This window comes from Meles meles, chromosome 9 (assembly GCF_922984935.1).
Source record: "Meles meles chromosome 9, mMelMel3.1 paternal haplotype, whole genome shotgun sequence".
NCBI classification, from domain to species: domain Eukaryota; kingdom Metazoa; phylum Chordata; class Mammalia; order Carnivora; family Mustelidae; genus Meles; species Meles meles.
This window is the reverse complement of record NC_060074.1, coordinates 55,476,918-55,503,819: the sequence shown is the minus strand read 5'-3', so window position 1 is coordinate 55,503,819 and position 26,902 is coordinate 55,476,918. Positions and strand designations below refer to the sequence as shown.

The window sequence follows — 26,902 nt, the reverse complement described above, 5'->3', positions numbered from 1 at the left end:
TACCCAAGCACAGATGATTTTAATGACCAGTTTGAAAGAGTTTTAGAAGGGCGCCTGGGTGGCTTAGTGGGTTAAAGCCTCTGCCTTCAGCTCAGGTCATGATCTCAGGGTCCTGGGATCGAGCCCCACATCGGGCTCTCTGCTCGGCGGGGAGCCTGTTTCCCCCTCTCTCTCTGCCTGCTTCTCTGCCTACTTGTGATCTCTGTCAAATAAACAAATAAAATATTTTTTTAAAAAATGTAAGCGTTTTAGACACTTTTTCTTAGAGTCAGCTACATCCATTTAGCAGTGAGCACTGGCTAAAAGTACCTGATGACAGCAGTGCCTTTGGTAATCAGAGAGAATGGGTCTAGCTGCAACAAGTTTCCATCATGAAAGCTCGTTCACTGGGAGGAAATCAGGTGCTTCCGCTTTGCCTTTAGGCAAAGGCAATTTTGTTAGATGTTGAAAAACAAAAATTGTGAGGCTTATCCCTGACCAGGTCATTTCAAAGAAATAAAATACCTGCAGGAAAGGCAAGTGAACAGATCTGCTGCGGGACTATTTCTGAGAATGGCTTGCGTCTCAGGTGGCTTCTGAGAAACTGGGTGAATGGCTGCTTTCCTGTCCCAATATAACACTCCTGATGGGTGGTGATGTTACTGAAAGATGCCTTCCCATCAGAAGGCATCAGCTTTTACAACTGCTGGTAAAAAATAAAAAATAAAACAATTTTTAAAAAGTGAAATGAACCTACAGGGAGAAGCAAAGTCTATGTATCTTCAAATGAAATCTCTAAGTGTATAAACAAGACCTAGGTTATTTGGAGTGGTTGTCTTGAAAGATACCGAAGAAACTTTCCCTGAGTTTTAGTGTCTCAGCTTAATTGCTGTGATCAGTACCTTTATTGATCTTGTCTTCTTCTGTCCCTGGTCTGTGGCATTGGTCCTGTGTTTGATCAATTTGCAGTTTGAAAACAGAGGCTAATCGAGTTCTCTAGTCAGTTGCTGGTGGTAGTGGTTGTTGAGGGTGGCATTCTGGTGAGTGTGTGCGTGCAAGATCGGGGAGGGAGGAGGGAGACTGAGATTGCAATTTGGCCTGATAATTGTTAGTACAACTTTTACTGCATGGTCAAGTAGTAAAATTGGCCATAGCCTGAAGAAATAGCCCTTAAGAGTTTGCTGCTGGAAGTCTTCCCAACAGGGGAAGACTGCGGGCATATCCACTGAATGGTGAGAGAAAGAGTTTTTTTGTTTTGTTTTGTTTTAAATTATTTTTATTAACATATAATGTATTTTTATCCCCAGGGATACAGGTCTGTGAATCATCAGGCTTACACATTTCACAGCACTCACCACAGCACATACCCTCCCCGATGTCTGTAACCCAGCCACCCTCTCCATACCCCACGTCCCCCAGCAACCCTCAGTTTGTTTTGTGAGATTGAGTCCCTTATGTTTTGTCTCCCTCGAGGGAGAGCAAGAGTTTGGACTGAACACCAGCATTTCAGCTGTAGGTTGGCCTCCCACTAGAGCCTATTTCTGGGCCAGTCTTCGATTACTGCAGGGCCCCGATTTTCTCATCCCTAAAATGATAAAGTTGAACTAGACAATTTCAGAACTTCCTGGCTATGGGGCTCTATGACTAATTGTTGAGATCCATAATAGCAACCTTATAGTCTGTGCTTATTTAGCCACAGTGGGTGGTTCTTAGGAAGAGGAGAACATCTGAATAAACCGTGGCTCATTTCAGGAGCAGAGGCCGAACCCTGCAGAGCTTAGGGGGCCGTGGCAATGAGAGTTTCCAAGCCATCTGTGCACATGACTTCCCAGAGTAAACTTAGACTATAACCTCTTTACCTATTTTCCTCTAATTATAAGAGTGGTAAGTACCTATTGTGGAAATTAAGAAAATGCATAGTAGAAAGAAGAATATCACAGTTCACCCCGATTCCACTAAATAGGAAGAACCATCATCATAACATTTGACAAATTTCCTTTACAGGCTTTTTCCTGTGCATATTTTGAATAGCTAGGTATACTTATTTAGATGAGTCGAATTTACTGTGTTATTTTCATTTCACATTATAGCAAAAGTATTTTCCAATGTCATTAAGAAATACCTTCTCATAAGCAGCTTTATTATCATTTGCTCTAAGTAATCTGTTCTAGGATAGAATATTAAGGGCTAACCTTTACTGAGCATGTAATATACCAGATACTGTCCCAGGTGCTTAACATGCTAATTCATTCTTATGTTACCCCTATGAAATAGGTACTGTTAATATCCCCTATTTTGTAGATGAGGAAGCTGAAGCTCAGAGAAGTTCCGATACTTGCCCGTGGTTAACATGTGGCACGGCTGAAATTGGAACTGAGGCCTTTAAATTTATCTATTCTCTTAATCACAGCATTATGTTTACCAATTTTTCTATTTTCTGATACTTTTCCTTCTATTTCCTGTAAATAATAAGGTATTAAATATTTTGACATAATGTTTCTGCATTTTGCATTAAATATTTAGGATAGAATTCTAGAGGTGGGGTTATTGGTTCAAAGAATCTAAACTTTTAACATACACTTGGAATATATTTTCTTTGAATTTTTTTTTATTTCACAAAGAATGTCCATTTGGTATTTTTTATGACGATGCCTTGCTTTTTTTAGCGTAACATGATTATCTCACTTGATTATTGAATCTGATTCTTAACTTTGCAATTTTAATTTTTTTTTTTAAAGATTTTATTTATTTATTTGACAGACAGAGATCGCAAGCAGGCAGAGAGGCAGGCAGAGAGAGAGGAAGGGAAGCAGGCTCCCTGCCGAGCAGAGAGCCCAATGCGGGGCTCGATTCCAGGACCCTGGGATCATGACCTGAGCCAAAGGCAGAGGCTTTAACCCACTGAGCCACCCAGGCGCCCCTAATTTTTGGTTTTTTTTTTTTAAGATTTTATTTATTAATTTGACAAACAGAGATCACAAGTAGGCAGAGAGGCAGGTAGAGAGAGCGAGAGGAGGTAGCAGGCTCCCCGTGGAGCAGAGAGCCCAACGCGGAGCTCCACCCCAGGACTCCAGGATCACGACCCAAGGGCAGAGGCCTCAACCCACTGAGCCACCCAGGCGCCCCTTTAATTTGGTTTTTAAAAAAATTCACAAGGAATTCTTCTGCTTCCCCAGTTGTACTAGGAACTATGCATTTTGTTTTAGAGGCTGATGGCTTTTTTTTTTTTTTTTACTTTTGTTTGTTTAGTAACCTGACTGGCTTTCGTGGACAAATCAGGGAGATTTCCAGCAATTCTGGAAAATCAGATATCTGTAGCAGCAGGCTATGTTCAAGAAATCTTTATTTGGGAATGTGAGAAGAGAAATTCATATGGAGAATTTGGAGTGTTTTTTTTTTTTTGAGAAAGGTCTGACCTAAAAGTTCGATACAATGGTCCTTATTTCTTCAAAATCAGTAAAATTATGAAAGCACTTCAATGTTTGCCTTTTTTGTGAGAATAATAATCATTATGTTAGTTCTTTCCTGACACTTCCTTGTTTGTACTCATCAATTCCATCTTTTCTTTGGTTAGGTCTACCTCTGTTGGTTCAAAGAACAATTGCAAGGACGATCGTACTTCAGGAGATAGTGGGAAAAGGTAGATTTGGTGAGGTCTGGCATGGAAGATGGTGTGGGGAAGATGTGGCTGTAAAAATCTTCTCCTCCAGAGATGAAAGATCTTGGTTTCGGGAGGCAGAAATTTATCAGACGGTTATGCTGAGACATGAAAACATACTTGGTTTCATTGCTGCTGACAACAAAGGTATTTTCTATCTAATTGGGTTCAGCAAGTAAACATGTCATTCCATCGTCAGATCACCATAAATAATTTCTTTGTTTTAATAAAATACATAAAAGTCCAATTTCTTTATTGAGGATAGAAGATGCTTTTCCTCTTCTCCACAGATAAATGTACAGAACCATACAATAAAGGCAGGGCAAACGAGTGACATGAAATCATGATGATGCCATAGCCAGGCTGACATTTAAAATGCTTGGTGACTGGTATGGCACAGGAATCAACCAATCAGAACAGAAGCTTCAGCTGGACCAGAGTCCTGGGAGAACGGTGCCATGCTAGTTTTTATCGTTACTTGCTGGTTCATGAAGAGATGGAGAGGCATCTTGTCAGGGGGTGGAGTGGGAGGCGGGCGAGGTTGCTTTGGGTGTCTAGGGCAAAGGGATGACATTGGAATTTTGAATAGCAGCTATTACCCAATGAGGACAGAAATATTTCAATGTTTTAACTGGTACAGGCATACCAGTGAATGCTAGTTGGATATTCACCTTTGCTAGGACTGTACTTCTCATCTGTATAAATAGGCTTCAAATCCAGGACTTAAATTCTCTATGAACATTACCAGAATGGCAGCAAGCAAATCAATTTTAGTGAAATTTTCTATTATTGTACTTTGAGTATAAATTATATTGAGGCTTAACATCAACAACCTCAAATAGTATGACTTTTTGAGATTTGTGGAGCAAGACAGAGCATCAATGTTTTGGTATTGAAATCAATTTTCATAAAATATTGTATAAATACCTGAGCAATCAGGGACTGGGTGTAATTTGCGGATTACTTACGCTTTCTTTCTTCTTTTTGCATGGCTTTTACTTACTTAATTGTGCATTAGTTCCCATAACAAAGGGAAACAGGGCACAATGATGAGCAAACCATGACCCAGTCAATTTTTTAAAATTCAGATCAGTAATAATCATGAAGAACTTTGGCGAGGTAGAGATTGTAACCTCTATCTAAAAAACTAATTACCTGTGGATATCAGGGACCCACCATTGCCCATAGAAATTAAAATCTGTGGTTATTTTTATCTATTATAAGCTTGATTATTACTAACTAGATGACAAAAGAGAGGCTTAGAATTATTGTACATTTTGGCCATAATTATGTTTGCAGATGGTATGTGTTTTCTGATTTCCCAGGTATAAACTGGATAAAGATGAGCTATAAACAAAAAAGGTTCTTTCCAAATTCTTAATTCTATGTACTTTGAAAAAATATCCAGACTACTGAAAATGAGACCTTTCTTAGTAAGCTAAGAATATTTCCTTTTCCTTCCTGAGATTGAGCTGAGGTGTACCTAATGATCAGATGAATTAGCATTGTTGTCAAAGCAGTAATGACTTTAGTTATATGGATCATCTTGAGGAGGCTAATTAAATCATGATGTTTATTTGATTATAAAACAATAAGACCCAATGGAAATCATCCTTGATTGTCTCTTCTTCTGTTTAACTGGTCTACCTCTGTCACTGGCTTATCAGTGGCTTTGTGCATGGTTTCAAATGACCTCCAGCATTGCTTTCAACCTCATTTCTAAATCTTTTGTGGTATTTATAGTTCCATTGGTTAGTCAACAGTCTGACAGAGACGTTGCTATGAGAGGGCAAGATAGCCACTGTTGTTGAGCAGGGAAAGAGTTAGAATAAGGATTAGTTTAATACATGGTTAGTTTATCACTGAACTTTATCATGTTATATTGATTTTTATATTCCTGGGAAATTTTATCACTACCCGGATTTGAAAAGTAAATATTTGGATTTGGAGTAGCTCTTGTGCATAAAGCATTTAATAGAAAAAGTCCTTAGCAAATGTTCATTATGGCTTCCTTTCTCTGAGTGTTAGAACAGGTCAGGACTGTTCAGAGCTGTTGTAGACACTATTCCAAAAGCTAAAGTTAACTCCAGGGACTCTAATACCTGAAGAAGTTGTAGCCTAATTTCTGTTCTGCTAAAAATATTTTATATGCTGGATTAGCTTTTGGTTGGATGAAGTAAATTACTTGAAAATGTCTAGTAACTCTATTTGGCTCTTAACCTTAACTTTTGGGGGAAATCATCAACTTCGTATTTTGAAAGGTGAAGAACATGAACGTTCTTAGAATTTTAGAGTCTTTATTACATTAATAACACTTTGTGTAAATTTGTTGCATTTCTGGTTTGTACTGGAACAATCTTTCTTGAAAGCTCAGAGTAATTTTAGCACCACACTGAGCCTAAGTATATCTGTCAGTAGCTTCTCCTATAATGTGGTGCTATCAGTATAAAGAGAGAGTAAGAAAAGAGTTGTTCACTTAATCAGAATCACTCTCACAGCTTACTGTAGCTCTGGTGGATACATGCAACAGGTTCTAGGAAATCAGTATCTTCAGAGATACAGTGAGAAATTTTACTTTGCTCCTTTGGACCGTCAGCATCCTCACTAAAGGAATTAGCTTGCTTTGTGAACCGTACAGCTTTACTATAAATACTGACATTTGGTAAAAGCTTTTGGTTTCTTTCTCAGCATATATTTATAGCAATAAAATAACTTTTTCACATTTAGATAATGGAACTTGGACTCAACTTTGGCTTGTCTCCGAATATCATGAACTGGGTTCCTTATATGACTATTTGAATAGAAACATAGTGACCGTGGCTGGCATGATCAAACTAGCTCTTTCAATTGCTAGTGGCCTGGCCCACCTACATATGGAGATCGTTGGTACACAAGGTACGTTGTTTTCTTTCTAAGTTTTTCCTGCTTGTTTATGAGGATAGAAACACCACATTGTGTTTTAGTGTTTAATTGCATTTTAGTTTATTACAAACAGTTATCAAATGTAAAGAAACACTAAGATACTTTATAAAGCTGAGGATATTATAATATAGCCAACTCTCATCTACATACTTTTTGCATATTAGCCATAATAATATTTTTACACCTAGTGGCTCCAACTTTGCCATTTAGCACATACACCTGGGAGATTGTGCTTTGGTGGCAAATGCTCTATGTTCAGAGAATATAACTAATTTAAAATATTTACTTTTAATAGCTAAAATAATTGGAGATGGTAATATGATCTTGAAAAAAATATTTACATGTAAAGTACTTAAAGGTCAAATGATTCCCACTGTCTTTTCTATTTATTGAGCTAATAGTGAATTTGCTCTAGAAAGTCATTAGTTCACTCAGGGCAGTGGTTCCCAAATTTGGATTTATGATCCCTTAAACTCTTAAAAATTGTTGAGGACCCCAGAGGTTTTTGTGTATTTTCATTCTGTCTATTAATATTTACTCTTTTAAAAACTAAAATTGAAAAAAAGTTAAAGTATTTATTAATTAATAATAATTATTAAACAAGTTTCAAAACTTTTTATTTTTTTAATAATACAAAAACCAATCTAGTGAAAATATGGTTTTGTTTTTACATTTTTGCAAATCTCTTTAATGTCTGACTTAATGCATAGATTTTCATGCATGCTCTTCATTCAGTTGTTCCTTTATGTTTTGGTTGAAATATGTGCAGAAAAGTTAATATCCCACAGCTATGTATTTGGAAAATAGTATCAAAGACTCCCAGGGATTTGGGGGTCAATTTTGAGAACTGCTAATCTAAGGTAGTAGAAATTTGAGACTTGTTTTGTAAGAGAATATTTGCTATGTTCTTATGTGGATGTAGCAATGCTAATTCTTTCCCTGTTCAGGCAACAAAAATGTATTAGTGGCTACTAAGTGCCACCTAGTGTACTAAGCATCAATGACATGCTGAAGGCTGATGAATAACACACAGGCACTGCCCTTAGGGAGCTTACAGTCTAGCTGGGAGAGACGGATAATCAAACACACATGTGAATGAACAGTATAGTTTAGGGAGGAATATGGGTTATGAAGAAGGCAAAATGGCGTCCTCTGTGGAGACTGACAAGGGATGTGGAATGTGTGGTCAGGGAAGACCTGTTTTTGGAGGTGACTTTTGAGCCAGGTGTTCAGTGTGATTCCTTTTAGGGAGAGTCAGCCTTTGGTAACAACAACAACAAGAACAAGAATGAAAAAGAAAAAAAATGTGTATTCTTTTCTTATGCTTCATAGGTAAACCTGCTATTGCTCATCGAGATATAAAATCAAAGAATATCTTAGTGAAAAAATGTGAAACATGTGCCATAGCAGACTTAGGGCTGGCTGTGAAGCATGATTCAGTACTGAACACAATTGACATACCTCAGAATCCTAAAGCGGGAACCAAAAGGTAAGGTCACGAACTTTGGTGGCACACTCAGACCTATGACCGCCCCATAAACATGAAATCCTGGGGTGAGTGTGTGGGTGTTTTGAGGGTGAAGGTGGGAGTCCAAATGGAAAATCATTAGGCCGAGGAAAGCAAGGAGTCTTCTCTGGGTCATTGCGAAATCAGTGACAGAATGGTTATAAAGCGAGGACAGTTGGCATTTTAGTCATACCGATAGTAGCTATCTGGGTGGGGAATCCAGTAGAGATGGGTGGTGGAAGAGACGGTGATGCATTATTTTGAATGGGCCAGTTTCCCGGAATACATTTTCCCATGGCTAGGAGGGGAAAAACATGTCATCAGTATATAGCTTCCCCAAAGCCTTTATACTCATAAATGAACTGAAACTCAGGGCTAGTTCTATTTGTTCAGTGTTCTAAACAGTAGATACAGTCAATGTATTGAGCAAGATAAGCGAGGGACTCTACATAAATTCATACATGTGCTACTGTACTCCCTTCATATTTAAGAATATGTTACATTTTTTGTATTTACTATAATTGTACTTATTCTTAAGTCTCCCAAATTGATGTATATTGAGGTAGCAGGAGTTTGGACACAAGTCCCACATTCAAGGAACAGAATTTTTGAGGATTCAGAACAAATATGAGAGAAACAGAACATATGACATATGTATTACCACAGGCCCATTAGTAATGGGATTTCTGGTGGTTTCTTGTTCTGGCCAGCCTGTGGTCATATGGCCAGTGTACTTCCATTTCCTTTTATTTGAATATCAAGCTCATGCTACTTTGACATAATTCCTGGGTTCTTGACCTTGAAGTCAGAAAACATGAAAACATTTTCCTGGAGTTGTCAAATACTCTTTGGAATAGGGGATTTCTGGTATAGTTGACCTCCAAGCCATGTTTGCGATTCCAAGCCCAAAGCTCTGAGTCCTAACCCTTGGTTCCCTAGGAGAATTTAATGACACCCCAGGAACACTTCAGGGCAGTTTATTCAAGCCGGGCAACTCTATGGGACTTGTCTTCTTTCCCCTATAAAAAGTAAACTTCAGCTTGCCCATTGGAATGTCTCCCCATTACAGACACCCCTCACCTCCCACCCCCTGGGAAGCCTTGGATGCTGGACTCCTTCAGAGGTTTTAAAACTTTTAAGTGTTTGGGAGGGTTTTGCATCCTCATCTTAATACTCTGGGAAATCGTAGAATTCCCCTAGGACAGCTAGACTCCATCAGGTCTCATGGGCTATAGATTTCTTTGGTTTAGTCTTACTTGAACAAGGCTGTCATTTTCTTGTAGCCACCATATAAGGTGTATATATTTCTGGAAGCTAGTTTATAGTAGAAATGTTCATTCAGAGAAGGTGTTTATGGAATGCTGCTAAACACTGTGTGAGAGTCTTGGGCCCACCATGATGATTAAGAGATGGTCTTTGCCTTAAGGAATTTTCCATGGCAATGTTTGTTGGTGGAGGTTGAGTTCCATCTCTCCTGTTGAATGCTTTGCTTACTGCATTTCCCTCTAGCTTGTCCTTTGCAAGTATTTGGCTCCTGGCACCTGTGCTTTGATACACTGAGTAGGATGACCTCTAGTTTTATTTAAAATGTTTTTTAAATTACAGTTCAGTCAATAGCTATATTACATAAATTTAATTTATTACAGTGGCTTGGATCTACTTTTAAAATTGATGTAAGCTATTAATTTATATTTTATGTGAGGATTTATTAAGGTTGTATTTTACTGGATTGCTATAAAGTCATACAGAGGATCTGGCATTGTGCATGTTTTTTTAAGGTATATGGCTCCTGAAATGCTGGATGATACAATGAATGTGAATATCTTTGAGTCTTTCAAACGAGCTGACATCTATTCTCTTGGTCTGGTTTATTGGGAAATAGCCCGAAGGTGTTCAGTTGGAGGTAAGATGTTGGAGACACTCTTCGTATCTGTCTTTTCTCAATGCTCTGAATACAAGATATTTTTTTCTATGTATTTTTTCTAAGCATTATATTGAATCATTTTTTTAATATTTAAGAGAATGCCCTTTGGTGTTATCTTTCCAGTGGCAAGAGTGGAGCACCCTACATATAACAATGATTTGGTGTGATTACTGCGCAGGTGGCGGTGACAGTTCTCCTGATAATTCTGATTTTCTTAATGATGCTTTGCGAAGCACCGGAAAATTTTCTTGAGTTTGTATGCAGTTAGCTGTATCCCTACTTCCCACCAGAAATTGAACCCAAAGATGTTAAATGATTCACCAAAAGCCACAGGCCTTGACGTCTTCTAGTTTTCAGGTTTTTCCCGTTTTTGTTTGTGTGCTTTTTGTTACTGTTGTTGCTTTTTCCTTATGATAATGGCTGTGGAAGGTGTTAGGGTCCGTGATCAAAGGAACGAGACTGACACAAAGCGAAAATCAAGCAAAGTTTTATTTCGCGCCATGCATCAGAAACCAAACTACATTAGAAACCAAACTGCATTAGAAACCAAACTACATTAAAAACCAAACTGCATCAGAAACCAAACTGCATTAGAAGCCAAACTGCATTAGAAACCAAACTGCATTAGAAACCAAACTGACTGGTAGGTGCCCGAGTCTTGCTGGGGACCACCACCTCCCAGTCGCTGGGGTCCCCCCTGGAGGCTCCCTGCCTCACCCTCACTGTACCACAGACCCACTCCCGGCATGGCTGCACTGTTGGCTCTTGAGAGGCTGCTCCTGATGGCGGCGCTGCCCGAGGCGGCGTGGCTGCTTGCGGCAGCGCTGCTGCTGATACTCTGGCTCAGGGTGGCGTCAATCGTGGCATCGCAGAGGCGCCGCTGCCGCTGCTGCTCTGGGCAGTGCTGCTCGCGGTGGCGCTGCTGCCGCTGCTGCTCTGGGCGGTGCACGGGGCAATGCCGCTGGAGTTGGCGCCGCTGCCGCTGCTGCTCTGGGCGGTGCGGTGCAGGGGGCGATGCCGCTTGAGGTGGCGCCGCCGCCGCTGCTGCTCTGGGCGGTGCACGGGGTGATGCCGCTGGCTGTGGCGCCGCTGCCGCTGCTGCTCTGGGCGGTGCACGGGGCGATGCCGCTGGCTGTGGCGCCGCTGCCGCTGCTGCTCTGGGCGGTGCACGGGGCGATGCCGCTTGCTGTGGCGCCGCTGCCGCTGCTGCTCTGGGCGGTGCACGGGGAGATGCCGCTCGCTGTGGCGCCGCTGCCGCTGCTGCTCTGGGCGGTGCACGGGGCGATGCCGCTGGCTGTGGCGCTGCTGCCGCTGCTGCTCTGGGTGGTGCACGGGGCGGCACCGCTCGTGTTACAGCTCAAGGCGGCCCCGCCGCCGCTGCTGCTCTGGTGCACGAGGCGGTGCCGCTTGCTGTGGCGTCGCTGCCGATGCTGCTCTGGGCGGTGCACGGGGCGATGCCCCTCGCTGTGGCGCCGCTGCCGCTCTGGCGGTGCACAGGGCGATGCCGCTTGCTGTGGCGCCGCTGCCGCTGCTGCTCTGGGCGGTGCACGGGGCGATGCCCCTCGCTGTGGCGCCGCTGCCGCTCTGGCGGTGCACAGGGCGATGCCGCTCGCTGTGACGCCGCTGCTGCTGCTGCTCTGGGCGGTGCACGGGGCGGTGCCGTTGGCTGTGGCGCCGCTGCTGCTGCTCGCGGTGGTGCATGGGGCGGCGCCGCTCATGTTACAGCTCAAGGCGGCTCCGCTGCTGCTGCTCTCTGGTGCACAAGGAGGTGCCGCTTGCTGTGGCACCGCTGCCGCTGCTGCTCTGGGCGGTGTACCGGGCGGCGCCACTCATGTTACAGCTCGCGGTGGTGCACGGCTCTTGCTAAAAAAAAAAAAACCTCCTCTATCCAGCCTCACAGACCATCTTTTATAGAGGTGGCTGAGCCCCGCCCACACACAGGTGGCCAATCGGATTTCAACCTACCACAGTTAATATATGCACACCCCTCTGACTGAATACGGCTATCTGGCCTGGCCCGCCCCTATATCCGGGGTTTACAGTTCCTCTGCCTAATCAGGCCCCTACGTTCCCCCTTTTTCTTTGGAAATCAGTCAAATCCTTGACTTTTCAGCCAGTTCTATGTTCTTCTATTGTAAGGGGGTTATTTTGAGCATGTAATATTGGGGCCAAAAAGTAACAGTAGTGCACAGTCGGCTGATGAGTTAGCCATTCAACGCTTTGTATAACCTTTTCCATTTTTTTTTCCTATTTCTGTTCATCTAATTTCCCACCTATACATTTCATAAACAGGGAACAATAGGAGCAACAATAAATTAAGTTTTTTTAGCCTTAGCTTTAGTCCATGGTCAGCGGGGTCTGTCGCCTGCAGCTTCCATCTCTGGGGAGTGTCCTCGTTCTCGGCTCGTTTGACATGACCCGCATGAATCCAGGCCCTAATGCCTTCTACTTTTACTGCCATGGGGGTGGTCAAGATAACAGTAAACGGTCCCTTCCAGCGAGGCTCCAAGTTTCCCACTTGATAACGACGTATCCAAACCAAGTCCCCGGGTTAGTAGGGATGTGGTTCCACCTCCGTCTCCATCCCAGTGTGGGCAGTCTGGATCCCTGAGTGGGCTTTTTTTAAGACAGACTGTAATGCCTGCAGTGACTGGAGTACAGATTGGTCAGTCATTTCCGCTAAGGCAACCTCTTGCAGTCGAGGACGGGAGGGGGGGTCTCTCAAACATTATTTCAAATGGGGTCACCTTGCTTAAATAGGGTGTACATCGTGCCCTGAGGAGGGCAAAAGGGAGGAGATCCACCCATCCACCGCCAGTCTCCAGAATTAGTTTTGTCAAGGTCTCTTTAAGAGTCCGGTTCATTCTCTCTACTTGCCCAGAACTCTGAGGCCGGTAGGCACAATGTAATTTCCAATTAGTGCCCATGGCCTTGGCCAATGCCTGTGAGACTAAACTCACAAATGCAGGGCCATTGTCTGACCCGATTGCAAGAGGCAGCCCAAACCTAGGAATTATTTCTTCTAATAGCTTTTTGGCTACCACTCCTGCCGTCTCATGTTTGGCAGGAAAAGCCTAGATATGTGGCATGGCTCTGACAGAGCTGTGCTTTCTTTGCTGACACCTGATACCCTTTTCCTTACAGTAAGCACACTGGTCTCGATCTAAGTCTTCCTGCCTGCCTTTTCTGTGCTTAGGCTTTTCCTTCCATTTACTAACCCCAACCTGTTTCTTCCCTGCCTCCTGTAATGCCAAAACCTTAACTAGTCTTTTTGTCTGTTTTTCATCCTCTTGTGCATCCCTGTTGTTAAACACCTTTCTCCTATTCCCAATAACTCAATCAGATTCTTCCCTTCAAATCCTTCAATTTCCTGAAGTTTCCTCCTTGTATCCAGGACTGACTGACTGGCAAAATCAAGATTCACTGCCCCCTGATTTTCGGGTTCCTCTGGAGTAGTTACAGCATTTACCCAAATGTAACCCAAGGTTTATCATTGATTTAGCAGTACTTCCTGAGTAACTTAGCACATCAGGGAAAAGGCTTATGAGTCAAAGAGATCTCAATTACAATTCTAGGTGAGCAAAGTGAAAACCATTCACATTCTAGCCACTTGTGAACTGTTACGACAGCCATTAAGCACAAAACTTGTTTACTAACAGATTTCAAAAGCACAAACCCAGTTTCAGCAACCAGCACCCTAGCACTTCATCCCATTTGTCATCCAAGCTAAACTTCAAAGCTTCAGGTTGCCAAAGACTCTGAAAGCTACTTTAACAATTACCCATTAAAACCCTGAGACAGATAATTAACCATCAGTTCAGTCATCTCTTTGCTAACAGATTTCATGTTCCATCTGGGCTCATTCCACTTCAGACGCAATGCTTTCCCGCCAGCAAGGGGGAGGGGTTAGGCAGTCCTCGTCGGGCCAGAGAAGGCAAGGAATTCCCTGAAACAAAGGGAGTTTCGGCAGCTGCTTGGGAATATTCCTTAAAGTCTCTGTCCTGAGTTAGACTAACCCCAGTTGGCTCTAGTGATAGCCCTTAACACACGAAATGAGTGAGGGAGAAGCCCCACATCTATTATGAGGAACGGAGGGATGAAAGTCAGAGTCCCCTTACTCTTTGCTTGCCCCATTCCTTCAAACATAACAAACAACACAGCAGACAACAAAAAGACAAGATGAAGAAAACCACAGGCCCAGCGGTCCTGCCACCAGTGGGGATTTCCTAGGGGGACTCAAACCCCCTGACCGCCTAGGGGGACTCGAACCCCTGATGAACACCTCAGGGGACTCGACCCCCGATGACCGAATGGGGGACTCGAACCCCCTGACCATCCAGGGGGACTCGAACACCCTGGTGACCATCCAGGGGGACTCGAACCCCCTGACCATCTAGGGGGACTCGAACCCCTGATGACCACCTCGGGGGACTTGACCCCCGACGACCGCATAGGGGGACTCGAACCCCCTGGTGACCATCCAGGGGGACTCGAACCCCCTGGTGACCATCCAGGGGGACTCGAACCCCCTGACCATCTAGGGGGACTCGAACCCCCGATGACTGCCTAGGGGGACTCGAACCCCCTGACCATCCAGGGGACTCGAACCCCCTGACCATCTAGGGGGACTCGAACCCCCGATGACTGCCTAGGGGGACTCGAACCCCCTGACCATCCAGGGGGACTCAAACCCCCTGGTGACCATTCAGGGGGACTCGAACCCCCGATGACTGCCTAGGGGGACTCGAACCCCCTGACTGCCCAGGGGGACTCAAACCCCCTGTCGATCTACCAGCAGAGGGATGGGGCGTCCCCGCATCCACTCCAGCCCTGGGGAGCATGGCTCCGTCCAGCTTCTCCCCGGTGGGCCATACCCTGGAGCTCCAACCAGACAGACAGATAAAATCCTAACACCTCCGGAGGCTTTTCCCATAAGTTCCGATGCTGGCTCAGTTCTCGTTGTTTGATCCCGGACGAGCCCCCAATGTTAGGGTCCGTGATCAAAGGAACGAGACTGACACAAAGCGAAAATCAAGCAAAGTTTTATTTCGCGCCATGCATCAGAAACCAAACTACATTAGAAACCAAACTGCATTAGAAACCAAACTACATTAAAAACCAAACTGCATCAGAAACCAAACTGCATTAGAAACCAAACTGACTGGTAGGTGCCCGAGTCTTGCTGGGGACCACCACCTCCCAGTCGCTGGGGTCCCCCCTGGAGGCTCCCTGCCTCACCCTCACTGTACCACAGACCCACTCCCGGCATGGCTGCACCGTTGGCTCTTGAGAGGCTGCTCCTGATGGCGGCGCTGCCCGAGGCGGCGTGGCTGCTTGCGGCGGCGCTGCTGCTGATACTCTGGCTCAGGGTGGCATCGCTCGTGGCATCACAGAGGCGCCGCTGCCGCTGCTGCTCTGGGCGGTGCTGCTCGCGGTGACGCTGCTGCCGCTGCTGCTCTGGGCGGTGCACGGGGCGATGCCGCTGGAGTTGGCGCCGCTGCCGCTGCTGCTCTGGGCGGTGCGGTGCAGGGGGCGATGCCGCTTGAGGTGGCGCCGCCGCCGCTGCTGCTCTGGGCGGTGCACGGGGCGATGCCGCTGGCTGTGGCGCCGCTGCCGCTGCTGCTCTGGGCGGTGCACGGGGCAATGCCGCTCGCTGTGGCGCCGCTGCCGCTGCTGCTCGCGGTGGTGCACGGGGCGGCACCACTCGTGTTACAGCTCAAGGCGGCCCCGCCGCCGCTGCTGCTCTGGTGCACGAGGCAGTGCCGCTTGCTGTGGCGTCACTGCCGCTGCTGCTCTGGGCGGTGCACGGGGAAATGCCGCTCGCTGTGGCGCCGCTGCCGATGCTGCTCTGGGCGGTGCACGAGGAAATGCCGCTTGCTGTGGCGCCGCTGCCGCTGCTGCTCTGGGTGGTGCACGGGGCGATGCCGCTGGCTGTGGCGCCGCTGCCGCTGCTGCTCTGGCGGTGCACTGGGCGGCGCCACTCATGTTACAGCTCGCGGTGGTGCACGGCTCTAGCTAAAAAAAAAAAACCTCCTCTATCCAGCCTCACAGACCATCTTTTATAGAGGTGGCTGAGCCCCGCCCACACACAGGTGGCCATCGGATTTCAACCTACCACAGTTAATATATGCACACCCCTCTGACTGAATACGGCTATCTGGCCTGGCCCGCCCCTATATCCGGGGTTTACAGTTCCTCTGCCTAATCAGGCCCCTACAGAAGGAAGAAAGTGGAGGGAAAAGTGGAGAGGAAGACTAACTTCCTGACTCTACTGTTCCTAGCTGTTTAGAGATTAATAATGAGAAGAGGAAGAGTTTGAAAGGATGAAACCCTACAAATGCAGGCTATGAAGTTGTGGCATCCGTGGAGAAAAGTTAACTCCTGGTAGAAAACTGATTACGGTTTTCACTTTCCAGTGAGACCGACATAACACTAAGCCGTGGTTTAGCAAATTCCTGAATGTCTGACTTTAGGCAAGTTACCTGGTCTCATTTCCCTCATCTGTAAAATGAGTAATAAAACTGATCCCTTGGGTTTTGAGGATTTAACGGATTCATTTGATTAATTAATTAGTACAGAGCGCAGGACAGAGTAAATATTCACTAAAAGAGCTGGCATTATCAGACAACTGTCAGTTTTGTATTTTGCATTGATATAATTTTCCCTTACACCAATTTCATTTTTTTTTAAATGGGTAAAAAAAGTTTTTAAACTTACAAGGGTAAAATTCCTTTGAATGAGAAAACATACTTTTCCCCTTTTTGTTCACAAATAAGTTAGTAAACCATGCAGGAAGATGAAGCTGTTTATAGCAGCAATAAAGTTGTAGTGGAATCCTTGAGCCTGGGATCGAGTTCCAGATCTGCCACTTATTAGCTCTTGGACCTTGAGCAAATTGATGTCTCTTTGTGCCTCAGTTTCCTTATTCTGTAAAGTAGGGATAATATGCTACCGCTTTTAGTCAGTGGTTTTGAGGAATTAAAACATGTAAAGGGTTTAAGACAGTGCGTGGTGAATAGCAAGATTAAAACATGTTTGTAATAAATTTTTTAAATTTCATATTAATCTTCTTCTAGATCTGCTTTTTGGTCATTGTTCTTAAATTTTCTTTAACTGTTGAAATAGTTAATATAATATTAGGATATATCTTAAATATTTTAAATTGAAAGGACTGTTAATTAAAACAATCTTATGAAGATTCTCAAGTCCGGGTAATATTCTGATAATTAAGTTCAGATCTTTCTTTTTGAGACTCTTTAATATAACCTTCATGTTGAACTGTCCATCTTCAGTACCTTTGCTGCTTCTTTGGCACCTTCTCTGGTACAGTACTTCCAAAATCCAAATGTAAGAAACTCAACTTTTGAAAGATTGCCTATCAATTTTCAAAAAGCAAAAACTATCCTGTTTTGAAAAGGTTATTTAATGGAGAAACATACTTCATTCCCAAATGGGACCATGCTATAAATTTTGCAATTAGGCATTACTTTTGAATTGTACAATGGTATTTTATATAAACCGGTATTCACATAATTTTTATAATATACAATTATATTTTATGTAATTATTAAAATTATACACATGCAATTTGTTTATACAAAATTATATAATTTTATGTAATTGCATAAATTATATTTTTGTAAAATGGATATAATTTTATGTTTATATAAAACTTATATAATTCTCAAAATTATGTAAACTTTAATAATATATATTTTAGAATGTATGCAATAATTATTCATCTGAGTGCTTTATTTATATCCTTAGTTTTATAGTGATATAGAATTTTCATAAATACGACTTTCCAGTTTCTGAGTGCCACTTGTGCCTAGAGGACTTCATTGGTATTCTTTTTGAAATAAGCATCTTTGTTTATTATTCACACTGGGAAATTTATTATGCAAATTTCTTAAAGGAATTGTTGAGGAGTACCAGTTGCCTTATTATGACATGGTGCCTTCAGATCCTTCAATAGAGGAAATGAGGAAGGTTGTTTGTGACCAGAAGTTTCGGCCAAGTATCCCAAACCAGTGGCAAAGCTGTGAAGTAAGTCTGTGTTCCTTTTTGGCTGGGAATGGAGTGGGGCAGGGTTTCGGGAAAGGGGCAGAGGGAGAGGGACAGGGAGAATCTCAAGCAGGTTCCATGCCCAGTGTGGAGCCCAGTGCGAGGTTTGATGTCTTGACCCTGAGATCACGACCTGAGTCAAAATCAAGGACACTTAACTGAGCCACCTAGCAATCCAGGTACCCAGGCTATGTTCTTACATATGTTTTATCTGTTATAATTTTGAGGTAAGTATTGGGGAAGATTTTCAGAGACCGTATAGTTCTTCTGTCTTCATCTAGGCATCCAGTTCATTCCACATATGTACGTATATGTCCTTGTATCAGTCTTCAAAATGATTTTATTCCCTTCAGCCATATGTACACAGAACGCCAAGATAAATGGCAGCAACAAGTATCCCAGTGACTTTACACAAGACTATTTCTTGCTATGGACATTCCCCTATGGGTCAGGCAGCTGTGCTCTCTGTGGTGATTCAGTGATCCAGGTAACTTTAATCTTGGGATGCTGCTATCGCAACACACAGTTTCCAAGTGTCTAGGTCAGGAAAAGAGAGGAGCTGGAGGATCACCCATGGCTTTTAATGCTTTGGCTTCAGGTGACTCACCTCACTCCCGCTCATGATTCACAGACCAGAGTCAGTCACACGGCCCGGTCTGCCTGCAAGGAGGCTGGTAACTGTAGGAGCACGGACAGGTTTGGTGGTCAGTGTCCATGCAAGGCGGAGTATTGCAATTTCGATCATCTTTACAGTCAGTACATTTGCCAAAGTTTGAGCTTCTGTTTTTAAATCAGAAAAGCTTCCTCATGGCAGAGACCACTGTTCTCTCATCTCCAACAATGCATCCGGTAAGCAACATGTCATAGGCATAGATTGTGTTTATCCCAGTGCTTGCTCTGCCTTATGTGAAGCGAGAGACTTTTCTAGTAACCACAGGGAGAAGGAGGGGAAGAAGAGGGAAAGACTGCAGACCATCTAACTAATTCCACAACTGTTTTATGGCTTTACTCTCCCTCAACCCCATTATTACTGTTATATTCTACCAAATGTAATTGTAGTATTTCAGGTCTTTTTATAGTGACATTTTTTAGTTGGACTTCGTCATAAGGGTTATTTCATACAGTAGTTTTTCTCCTCATTTCCCCTCTCCTTCATGTTTCATTCAATTCTTTTTCTATTTAAGGGAGGAATTATGTCTTGATGTTTCTATTTTGTGTAGATATCTTACCTACATACTTATTTTAGAAGCAGAATTCAAAATATTTATAATCAAATTGAAATTAAATTATTTCTATTGTTAATAATTTTATGTATATGAAAGAATATGTAATATATATATAAAATTTAAGCATAATAATAAAGTGGCAGTCAGTGAATTCACTACTAATTTTAAAAAATAGAACAAAGTTCCCTTACTGCTCTGAGAGATTACTAAAAAATATATATTTATGTATAAATATGTATATATATAAATATATATATACTCACACTAAAAATATATTGTTTACTTTTTTGTAATTGTGAAACATTATTTTTTTTAGATTTTTAAAAAATTCATTTCTTTGAAAGAGAGAGAGAGAATGAGAGAGAGAGAGCATGAGAAGGAGGAAGGTGAGAGGGAGAAGCAGACTCCCTGCTGAGCAAGGAGCCCGATGCAGGACTTGATCCCAGGACTCCAGGATCATGACTTGAGCCGAAGGCAGTCACTTAACCAACTGAGCACCCAAGCGCCCCGTGAAACGTATTATTGAAACTTACTGTAGATATTCTTAATTTCTATTCCCTTTCATTTATGTATGTAGCTATAATCTCTTCATGCTCATATCAGTGCAGTAGTCCATTATATGGGTAGAATACAATTTTTCTTCTTAATGTTGATTGTCTTATGTGTGATTTTAGTATTTTTTAAACAATGCTGATATATATATATATGTGTGTATATATATATATATACATATATATGTATGCATTTGTGAGGGGAAAATGTCTTAGAGTATGAAACTGTAGATTCTTTTGGGGTGTCCACATAGATGATCATATCTCCAAATAATGAGAGTTCTGGGACGAATTCTTAAGCCTTTTCTCTACTTCTTCTTGAGTTTCTAGGACTTCCAGTATAGTGTTGCTTAAAAGTTAGTAATGGATATCCATGTTTTACTCTTTAAAATTTCATACATTTCTCCTTTGAGTATACTGTTTGTTGTAGGTTTTATTTGTCAAAACTTTCATCAGGTTAAATAAAAACTGACTTTGTTTGATAAAAGCTTTTTTCCTACCTATGAGGTCATGATATTGCCTTTCTACTTTTGTCTCTTAATGTGATAAATTGGATTTATAAATTTTCCACTGTTAAACCAATCATACATTCCAAGAATAGAACTAACATATTTTATATATCTATATATATATATACGTATATATATGTATATATATAACATAACATATTTTATATGATCGATTTTGTACATTGCTGATAAAAACAATTTTTGTCCATTTTAATCCAATATTTTAGTTCTGTTTTATTCTGTATTAATCCTACATATTAGATACTAGTGCCGTTTTCTACCACTATTACCTATTTAAACTTAAGAAGGTATTTATTATTTTCTTTGTTCAACATTCCTTTTTGCCTCTCAGAGCTTCCTTCTAAAATCATTTTCTGATTTCCTAATGTGCATTCTTTAAATGTATTTCATTTCAATTGATTTTTTAGAAGGACCTAGAAGTGGTGAGTAGTGATGTTGAGCATCTCTTCATGTGTCATTCTAGGGCATTAATTCTTCTAGGGCATTAATTCTAGATCTAATGTTTTGATGGGTTTGATCTTACTGTTTGTTGTTTCAATTGATTCTTGCTTATGATACTTTATTTTCTACTGTCTTCTGACTTTTTTTTTGAGCTTAGGCTTACTGTAAAATTTTAAGGCCTGGGCTTGATTTTTTTTCTTACCAAGAGTCAAGATTTAGATAATATTCTTTACAAAATTCCTTATAAGAATGATTCATCTGTATATTCAGGACTTTGGAAACATCTTGACCTGATACTTCCTGTGTGTTTTGGCTGTGTTTCCTGTCTTTCCCTTGTTGTTCATCAATTCTGAAATTCTAGACTGTGAGATCAGCAGATGTTACCAGACTGGACGCCTGGTTCAGTGATTTCTTCTATCTCTGATTCCTGTGTTCTCTGATTCTTTTCCACTCTGAGTATTTATTTATTTATTTAGCGCTCACTTATACTATTTTTTGATTCAAATTTTTTGATATTTACAACCAGGTCATTATTTTATTATGGCATAAATTAAATGTTAAAATGCACAAATCTTAATATACAACTCAATGAATAACAAAAAGAGTATGCACATATGTACTTACCATCCAGATCAAGGAATTTGCAATTCATTCTATATGCCTTTTTGTCTTTCATGTCCCTTCTCAGAAGATTTTAAAAGATAGCTACTCTACCATATTCCCAGAAATCACTGGATTGAATTAAAAGTTAGTCTCCATAAGGTTAATGTGTGTGTGTTGACCAGATTTTTAAAGAGGTTTGGTCCTGATCTTCTGATACCATTTTAAATTTACTTTTTCTTCATCAGAGCTTAGCATCAGTTTCTGGGTTTGTGGTTATGCTTCTCTTGAATTGTGTTTGTGTGACTAGCTAAAGTGTTTAATATTTTTCTCTCTTAAAGGCCCTCCGAGTCATGGGGAGAATAATGCGGGAATGTTGGTATGCCAATGGGGCAGCCCGCCTAACGGCCCTTCGTATTAAGAAGACTATCTCTCAGCTTTGTGGCAAAGAAGACTGCAAAGCCTAATGATGATAATTCTGTTAAAAAGAAATCTCTTACAGCTTTTTTTTCCTCATTTTCCCTCTTTATGTGAATGTTTTTGACTTTTTTTTGGTTGTCGTTCTACCTCAGAGATAATGCAGTACAGTATTTAAGAGCCCAAAGGCAGCATGGAAAACATAACTCTGAAGTCAAGCACGGGCAGGAATTGATTTCATCCCATCTCTGTGTTGTCTTTAATTTTCTTTTGAAAAGCACCACATCAGTTCATCTTTTTATTTAATAAGAGAGATATTGCAAAAATATAAAATAAGCTATATAAAACTAATGTAAGTCATTAAGATTTTATTTTACTTGAATCAAGAACACATGAATGAAGAAAAGGAAATGTAAAAGCACTTTTTTTCTGAGATGAAATCACCTTCATTAAAAGTGTGAACTAGAGCACGTTATATTTTAGCAGAAGTTTAGATTATATAATCTGCAGTATTCTTTTCTTTTTTAATTTAAGAAAGATCTTTGAAAAAAATTACATATTGCCCTGAACTTCAGTGTCTAAAATACTTAAAAGGGGAGCCACTCAGTTGGAAGATAGAACTGAGGTCCGAGTAGCCACTGGCTTGGCCTCCTTTCTACCTGCTATCCTTTTCTTCATAACCCGCCACCACAGCAGCCCCCAAAGCAGTATGAAAGCCACTACGATTGCTACTTCCTCCTATTTACAAATGAGACGTCGGACAGCTGGGACATTGAGACTTCCTGAAAGTCACATATCCAGTGGTGGAGCTGGCACTAGGTCCAAATCTTGTGATAACCCACACTGTAGACTTAGCTAACTTACTGCTTTCCCATGAATTCCCATACAGTACTTTTCTCCTTATGCAGAAACAACAGCTTTCATGATGGTATTCATGGTTTAGTCAAACAGAAGACCAACTGGGTCATTCTGCACAATCATAATGGACCTGCATGAACTCTGAGGACAATATCCCTTGACTTTTTCCTCATAGAAATTTCATAGTCTGCCTATTTGTGAGATAAATATTAACACTTTCTGAATACTTCCAGAGATTAATCAAGTATAAAGATCCATTGTTAGGAGGGGTCTTTAAGATTTATTTCAGAGGTTCCCCCTACTTTTGTACATACACACTTAGAAAGAACAGAGGGAGGAGGAAGTAGAAAATATTTTGAGAAAAAATAAGAGAACTCTTCAGTAACTGTAAATAGCTATTTCCCTACCTTTTCAAAATGAGCAAGTAGATGCAAAAGAAGGCTCATGGTACTTTTGCCTTTATTCTACTTCCCATGGAGACATGTGATGAATTCTGAATAATACTTGGAACACTAAATCTTTCTTTCAAATCTGTAATTCTGCTTGGATAAAGGAGATTTAACATGGTATCTTTTGTTGTTCTACAACACTGTTTCCTAAGCTCTGATCCTTAGAACATTCTTCTGTTGAGACGTTCCAAGACCAAAAGCATTCTTTGTTAGATTCTTAAAAAGTGATAGTATACATTAGCATATCATGTACTTTGAGGAATCTAGCAATAAAGAAATGTTGCGGGAGCTTCTTTTAATTAGATTTCCCAAATTATTTGATCATGGAATCCTTTTATTAAGAGGAGGGAAAACCTTTTTACTATCTCACATTTTAGTGTTCTACAAAACATAGCTTAGGTAACAGTGTTCAAAAGGATATAGCTATGTATTTTCGTACAGAGCACAATCTAGTGATTATAGTTCATTTCTCTATGGAAATATGTTACTGAACCCCCCTTCATTTGATTGGAATGAGGTCATCAAGGGCAAATATCTAACAGCTGTGGTACTCTCTTTCAGGCAGTCATCCATTCATTAAATAAGATAGGGGACCCCGTATCTTCATTGCCATAATATTGTATCATAGGTTCTGCCCTCAGGGATTTTAGAGACTCATTTGGAAATGGGAACGACGATGTAGGTATTGGTTTATGGGAAGGAAATAAATTGACAATGTAGGAAGTCTTGAGTTCCATATGACAGTGGGTTCTGGAAGTTATTTTCAATTTGCAAAACATTTAGAAGGTATATTTATTGGCCCAGTGCAGACAATCTAATTATATAATCATTTTTTTAAAATGCATATGGGAAGGGATTTTAAAAAGAGCTTATGTGAAGGGGTGATCTGATTTCTTATAGGTTGTATTTGAATATTTGAAAATGAAATTATTTATTTACTATGGTTGTATTTTAGTTAAATGGTTGTTCAAATAAATAAGAATAATATTTCCTGTTCTATTCACTTATGTTGGGTGAATATACTTATTTCAGTTTTAAGAGAATGTTTTAACATTTCCATTTCCTCTACATTATGTTTTATAATTTATTTGGGTGTGTCCAAATAGAACTCCATATTTTTATTGGTTCAACTTATACTCTAGAGAAATTTGTACATTTTGAGATGTTTTTCTTGTTTTCATGTTAGTTTACTGTACCTTCTAACTGACTGGTCTGACATCTTAATTACCAAACACACTTCTTAAGAAAAGAGTTAGGTTAACAAAAATGATAAAAAGATAAAAGTTCTAATTTTTCTTAACTCTCAACATGATTATAAATAGAAAATACAAGAACAGGATAAAGTTTAGAGCATAAATTTATTGTATATACCTATACTGTTAAACTTCATATTATTTGTTTTTGATGGAGTGTCATTGTGTAATATTTATTTCTTTTGGATTGTGTGATAAGCAAAAAATATTCTTAGGCTCAATGTGTCAGTGTTCTTTGCTCCTTTCAAATATTTTGACTTTGAGTATAATATAAAGCTTGGGAAATTGCTATTTATGAAATGTCAGTACTGTATAAAGGGTGATGGGGTTTCTATGCAGCATCACTTTTTAAAATAAGGGAAACATTATTTGTTGTCAATATTACAGCATGAACTTGTTGCCTTCAAGCTACACGTTTAAGTGTGTAATTGGTACGAATTCTGTTGTGTGCTTTCTTCTCTGTCTAAAATATTTGGCATGTCACATCTAGAATTCTTAATTTATGTTCTGACTTGAAAGTTAAGTGAAACATGACTGTGTCGTGCACTATTTTAGGCATAGCACTTGCTTTTCATCTTTATACTTTCAATTAACTTTGCATTTTAAATTTCCATGATTGTATGAAAATAGTAACCTGGTTGCAGTGTCTGAAGACTTCAAAATCATCTTTTATTTTAAAATGAATATCTACAATAGATTCATTGGGTTGCAAGTTTCATAAGAATTTATTATTCTTAATACTTCTACTTTAGTAGAATTATTAAACAAAACTACTACTGTGCTGGAATTTTGCCACCACGTGACTTACTGGGGCAGAGAAAACTCAGGGCTGTCTTAGAGTTTACGCAAAAATACCAGGGAACCTACTGAGAAATCATCTGAAAACAGGAAGCCCACATTTGCCATTGTATCAAGTTCAACTTAAAATTTCTTAGGTAATATTTTTTGATTAATTATTTAAAATATATAGAGAGGGTTTTTTTTTAAGATTTTATTTATTCATTTGAGAGAGAGAGAAAGCACTAGCTGAGAGGAGAGGCAGAGGGAGAATCAGACTCCTTGCTGAGCAGGGAGCTCAATGTGGGGATCAATCCCAGGACCTTGAGATCATGACCTGGGCCAAAGGCAGATGCTTAACCATCTGAGCCACCCAGGGACCCTGGAGATGTTTTTTATTTCAATAAATTTATTTAAAGTATGGACATTTTATTTCCCATCAGGAAATTGAGAAAGTAACAGTAACAAGTGAGTCAAATTGATGGCGGGTGATTATTTCAATAAGCATCACTTTAAGTAAATTTACAAATACAGCATTTTAGGTCACTTGAAAATATTTAAGAATTCATATCTTAAAATGGTGTCATTATGGTTTTTGAAGATATTCTAAACACCTTCTTTCATGAAACGTGCTCCTGCTGTGTTTGACACTGCTCTGTATTAGCTCCCTCCATAAGGTAATACCTACAGGGACTTTATGTACTATTTAGTGATGACAGTCATCCCTTTGCTTCTGACAGCTTCTTCTAAACAGAAGAAAAAATGTTGGTTGGAATACAAAAGTTTCATTAAAAATGTTAATATTAAATAGAATTTCCATAATAGGCAGTTTTTCAAAGCATGTCAATGCAAATTTTCCAATATTTGACACTCTTTTTTTCTCCTAGCTTTGCTTTTATGTTTTGTTATTTTTCTCACCTCCTTTTAAAATATTCTACTGTCTTCCAAAATTATATTTAGTCCCTAATTTAAAAAGCAACTAGACATCATTTAGCTTAATCGCTCTGATATTTAGCCTTCTAATGAAAGGGAATCCTGTGGTGGTCTAAGTTATTTCAGGTGTGTCACAGACAAAAACAAAAACCAGAACTTGGAAATTGTAAAGAATGTAAGAGGTTTTATAATTTAATTTCCATATTTTATAGATAGAGACACCAAGGATCAAAGGTTATGTGACTGCTTGTTATTAGCAGAACTGATAGGGAAACGCAGTGGTGACTCCCACCACAGGACCCTACCACAGTCAACATTTGCTAATTAAAAAATGATTAGCATGCCTCTAAACCTACCTTGAATGTACACTGATAGAATGCATCATTTAATGGTGTTGATCAAATCTCACTTTTCTCTCTCTCTCTCTCTCTCTCTCTTTTTCCTGCTAAAATATTTTGCTCACTCATAGTGGGGTCAATGAGAAGAGCTAAAACAGGCCAGGGAAAAGTTGTAAAGTTTAATTGTCAAGCTAGGTAGGCAACCACTGAAGTACTGAATAAAATTTAGGAATTGGGAGAACGTAGTATTTCTTTGCGCAAGTAGCAAGTAACGATGAGACACTTCATGCCTCTGTTTCTCCCTTTTCGGTAACGATTGTTCTGGGAATAGGAGCGAGAGATGATTAGCCTTTGAATCTCGGACCATGGCTAGTAGCATATTGTCTTCTCTATTCTCAGTTTCTCATTACTTTTTCTTCTGTATTCATTTTCTTTCGGTGCATTAAAAAAAATCTTTGCCGGCTACCTTCAGTTC

General features: G+C 40.6%; 1 protein-coding gene across 2 annotated transcripts in view; it reads left to right on the top strand.

The window, feature by feature from the left end:
* ACVR1C (activin A receptor type 1C) overlaps positions 1–25,381 on the top strand; it is an 86,424-nt gene extending 61,043 nt beyond the window's left edge. Inside the window, exons 4-9 of one of the 2 annotated variants that reach the window (XM_046019692.1) lie at positions 3,554–3,784; positions 6,365–6,532; positions 7,892–8,048; positions 9,845–9,969; positions 17,906–18,036; positions 21,744–25,381. In XM_046019692.1, the coding sequence (XP_045875648.1) occupies positions 3,554–3,784; positions 6,365–6,532; positions 7,892–8,048; positions 9,845–9,969; positions 17,906–18,036; positions 21,744–21,869 (938 nt within the window). In that variant the 3' untranslated portion in view covers positions 21,870–25,381. The remainder of the gene's footprint in view (positions 1–3,553; positions 3,785–6,364; positions 6,533–7,891; positions 8,049–9,844; positions 9,970–17,905; positions 18,037–21,743) is intronic. The other variant, XM_046019694.1, reaches the window with a different exon arrangement.
* Positions 25,382–26,902: the final 1,521 nt, after the last annotated feature.